This window comes from Triticum aestivum, chromosome 1B (assembly GCF_018294505.1).
Source record: "Triticum aestivum cultivar Chinese Spring chromosome 1B, IWGSC CS RefSeq v2.1, whole genome shotgun sequence".
Classification (NCBI taxonomy): domain Eukaryota; kingdom Viridiplantae; phylum Streptophyta; class Magnoliopsida; order Poales; family Poaceae; genus Triticum; species Triticum aestivum.
This window is the reverse complement of record NC_057795.1, coordinates 71,299,086-71,302,363: the sequence shown is the minus strand read 5'-3', so window position 1 is coordinate 71,302,363 and position 3,278 is coordinate 71,299,086. Positions and strand designations below refer to the sequence as shown.

The window sequence follows — 3,278 nt, the reverse complement described above, 5'->3', positions numbered from 1 at the left end:
ATATAGGCACACTAAACTATCACTACACATCTCAAATGCTAAATGGATACATACCAGATCATTTCTACCCTCAACTTCATGCAATCCTCAGGTTTTGTAATCAGAAGAGAACAAACCCGATTTTTTTGGCAAGTGCAATTGCCTCATGAGTTCTCGAAATCCAAAACTTAATATATGAGAACATTAAGATTCAATAGAATGAAGCAAACAAATATACAAGACATTAAAGCTGCAATGTAACGAAAATATGATACCTCTGAATGAGTTTGAATATATGCATCAAGAGCTTCCCCAGATTTCAGAAGTATCCTAACAAGGAATAATGCATTATAGAAACGTAATTCCTTCTCCTTCCGCTGCTTTGCTGCCTTGGTATATTTACCAATTTGCAATCCACACCCCTCCCTTATCATGGACAATATAGAATCATCAATACGGTTCTTGATCGTATCAAAACCATTGAGCTTACGGAATCGCCTTTGAGCTGCAAGGAGAAGAATAGCTGCAGGGACAATCTTCCCATGCTCGATGTAATTCCAGAGCTCAGCAGCAACATTATCCGTGTGAGCTGCAAGCAATCTAATGGTGTCCAAGAAGATCTTCTGCATAATACATGAATACAGAACTTCTTTACTGCTAATGTAACCAAAGTAGTAACAGATGTAAGGAGGGACTTGATACAAACCATCTCAGGCAGGCAAAGCAGATGTATGAGCTTGTAGATGTACTCGACATACCCCTTCCTGTAGCTCTCGTCAGCTAATAGATTATCCTCCAGATACTTATGCTGGCAAGTGTCCTCGATGGCAACATGGAGTGGCAGGAGGCCCTCGATGATTCTTTCACCTGAGGTGCGTAGATTAGCCAATGCACCATGGCGGAGTAGTATCTTAACCATGTCGGCGGAGAATGTCTGGGCAGTTCGGTGGAGGGGGAAGTACCCGAGGCTGGTCATGTAGTTGGGGTTGGCGCACATCCCACGGAGCTTAGGCTCCTTCCCCTCCAAAACAAACTTAGCACAGCGCAGGGCATTCTCTGTAATAATCAGGTCAAGGGTTTGTGGGGTGACGACATATCCAGCAACCAAGTGCCCCCTATACTTTTTGAAGAGGTTGAGGAAGTCCGAAACACTATCTTTTCTTAGAACATTCGCCAGATGGCCGAATATGTCATAAAATTTTAGCATTGTCTCCTAGATATCCATGTTTAAACAAGATGAAGATCAATCAGTTCAGCTATCCAACTAACAAATTAAGCATAACAACCAAATTGTATTCTATAAAGATAACTTATATTATTGAAATCGGAAAACTTGTATTTTTCGTCCCTAAATTGTTTCCTAAGTGGAACTTTCCATCCTAAACTTTTAAAACATCAAAAGCTGGTCCCTCAAAAAAAAAAATGGTCTTGTCCATATGAAAGCAGTTTTTAATAACGTGATGTTTATGTGTAGGTCACATTGTCGCCATGTGTTTGGCATGTACAAATTTCCTTCATAAAGTTCTCATTAGTTTATCAAAAAATCTGAAACTTTGGGAAAAGAAAAAAAATGTAAAAATTAAAACTTAGAAAATGACAAACATATTCTCGGTATTTTCACCATATCTTTGGCATGTACAAATTTCCTTCATAAAGTTCCCATTGGTTTATCAGAAAATCTGAAACTTTAGGAAAAAAACGTTAAAAATAAAACTTAGAAAATGACAAACATATTCTCGGTATTTTCTGATTTCCATGAAGTTTGAGTTATTTAAATGCCCCCTTTCATTATTAAAGTTATTTTTCATACAAAATATATACCGTGTGTGCTTTTGGGCCTATGATCTAGAATAATTCTTATCTATGGATTAACATCTTTTTTCCTGAAGATAATTGATGATGCGGGAGACCCGTAGCATGAATGCATAGCGTAATACAAAAAAGTTGATAGTTGAGGGATCAATTTGGGTGGTTTAACCTTGAAAGAGTTTGGGGGTGGAAGCTACATTTACATTACAACTGGAGGAATGGGAATATGGGATACATGATACAGGATAAGCTAGAAATAAAAGTTGCAGGCAAAACACGAAGAATGTTGATTAGATTTCAAACGATATGTCAACCATATGAAACGATGGACAGGTCACAGGTGTAATCGAAGAACCTTAGGGGTGCGGTCCGGGACGATTATGTTGGTGGCTCTGACTTCGGAAAGGAAATCCGCAATCTGACGCAGGTACTGAAAGAGAGGAACTGTCAGCCAAGAACAACTCCCAGAAGAAGTGCAGTAACATCATAACATGAGGGGGCACGTTAATTTACCTTCATGTTATACTGATGAGGGCATGTTAAGGCGAGTAGTGAGGGATGAGGAGGCGGGCGGGGAGGGTTCCATGGATCATCAGGCCTATCTGTGGCGCTTTTACTGTTGTCTTCACGGCAGAGAGCATCATCCTCTTGGGATGTTGTCGACCCGCCTGTGGCTTTGGGAGTAGCATCATCTTCGTGATCAACAGCTTCCGCTGCTGCGTGGCTAGTTCCGCGGGCTGTCTGCATCGGCGTTGGCTGGCTGAAAGAGGAGACGGGGCGAAACAGTTTGGTTGGGGTGATCAGATCAAATGCCCAAATCCCAGCTAGAAGTGGTGGCCGCTAGGAGTCCGACGGACGGATGAATCCTCCACATGAGTTGGGGGCGGGGGCGGGGGCGGGGGAGTGCCTGCCGGCGCTATCGGGACTTCCGGCGTGCCTCCGTCGCCTCCTCCTTTGCCCTGAGCCGGAACGACGACGTGTGCGGTAGGTCATTTTTTTTAGGGTTACGTGTGCGGTAGGTAGGTAGGGGGCACTGCCACGTCGCGAGCCCATGTTGGGGCCCAATGGGCTACCTCATGCTGCGCAAATTAATTACCGGGCGAAGGTATTCGTTCAGAGAGCTCCTCGCCAGCGCCTTCAGCGCCGGTAAGGAGTTCCGGGCGCCTACGTGCTTTCTTCGTGGGCTGAATTGTACGAAGCCCAGTTCGTTCAACAACATGCTAAACAATGAAACGGGAACAAAATATATATTAGAGCATCTCCAACAGCCGCGCTAAACTAGCGCCGCGCTGCAAATTAGTCGGTTTTAGCGCACGCGCAACGCGGCGGGTCGCTTCAGCGGGCGCGCAAAAATGGCGCGCGCGCTATAACGAGTTGGGCGCGCTGTCGAAAACGCCATCCCGCGCGGTGTATTTCGGGCGCCTGCTACAGCGCACGACACACTCGACCGCTCGCGCCGCACTCTCTCCTCTCCTCCTCCTACGCCCCGC

General features: G+C 44.9%; 1 protein-coding gene across 4 annotated transcripts in view; it reads right to left on the bottom strand.

The window, feature by feature from the left end:
• LOC123107806 (uncharacterized) overlaps positions 1-1,435 on the bottom strand; it is a 7,040-nt gene extending 5,605 nt beyond the window's left edge. For 2 of the 4 annotated variants that reach the window (XM_044529730.1, XM_044529736.1), the window contains exons 1-2: positions 686-1,435; positions 255-602 (exon numbers count right to left, since the gene is read on the bottom strand). In XM_044529730.1, the coding sequence (XP_044385665.1) occupies positions 255-602; positions 686-1,186 (849 nt within the window). In that variant the 5' untranslated portion in view covers positions 1,187-1,435. The remainder of the gene's footprint in view (positions 1-254; positions 603-685) is intronic. The other 2 variants (XM_044529724.1, XM_044529719.1) reach the window with 1 other exon arrangement.
• Positions 1,436-3,278: the final 1,843 nt, after the last annotated feature.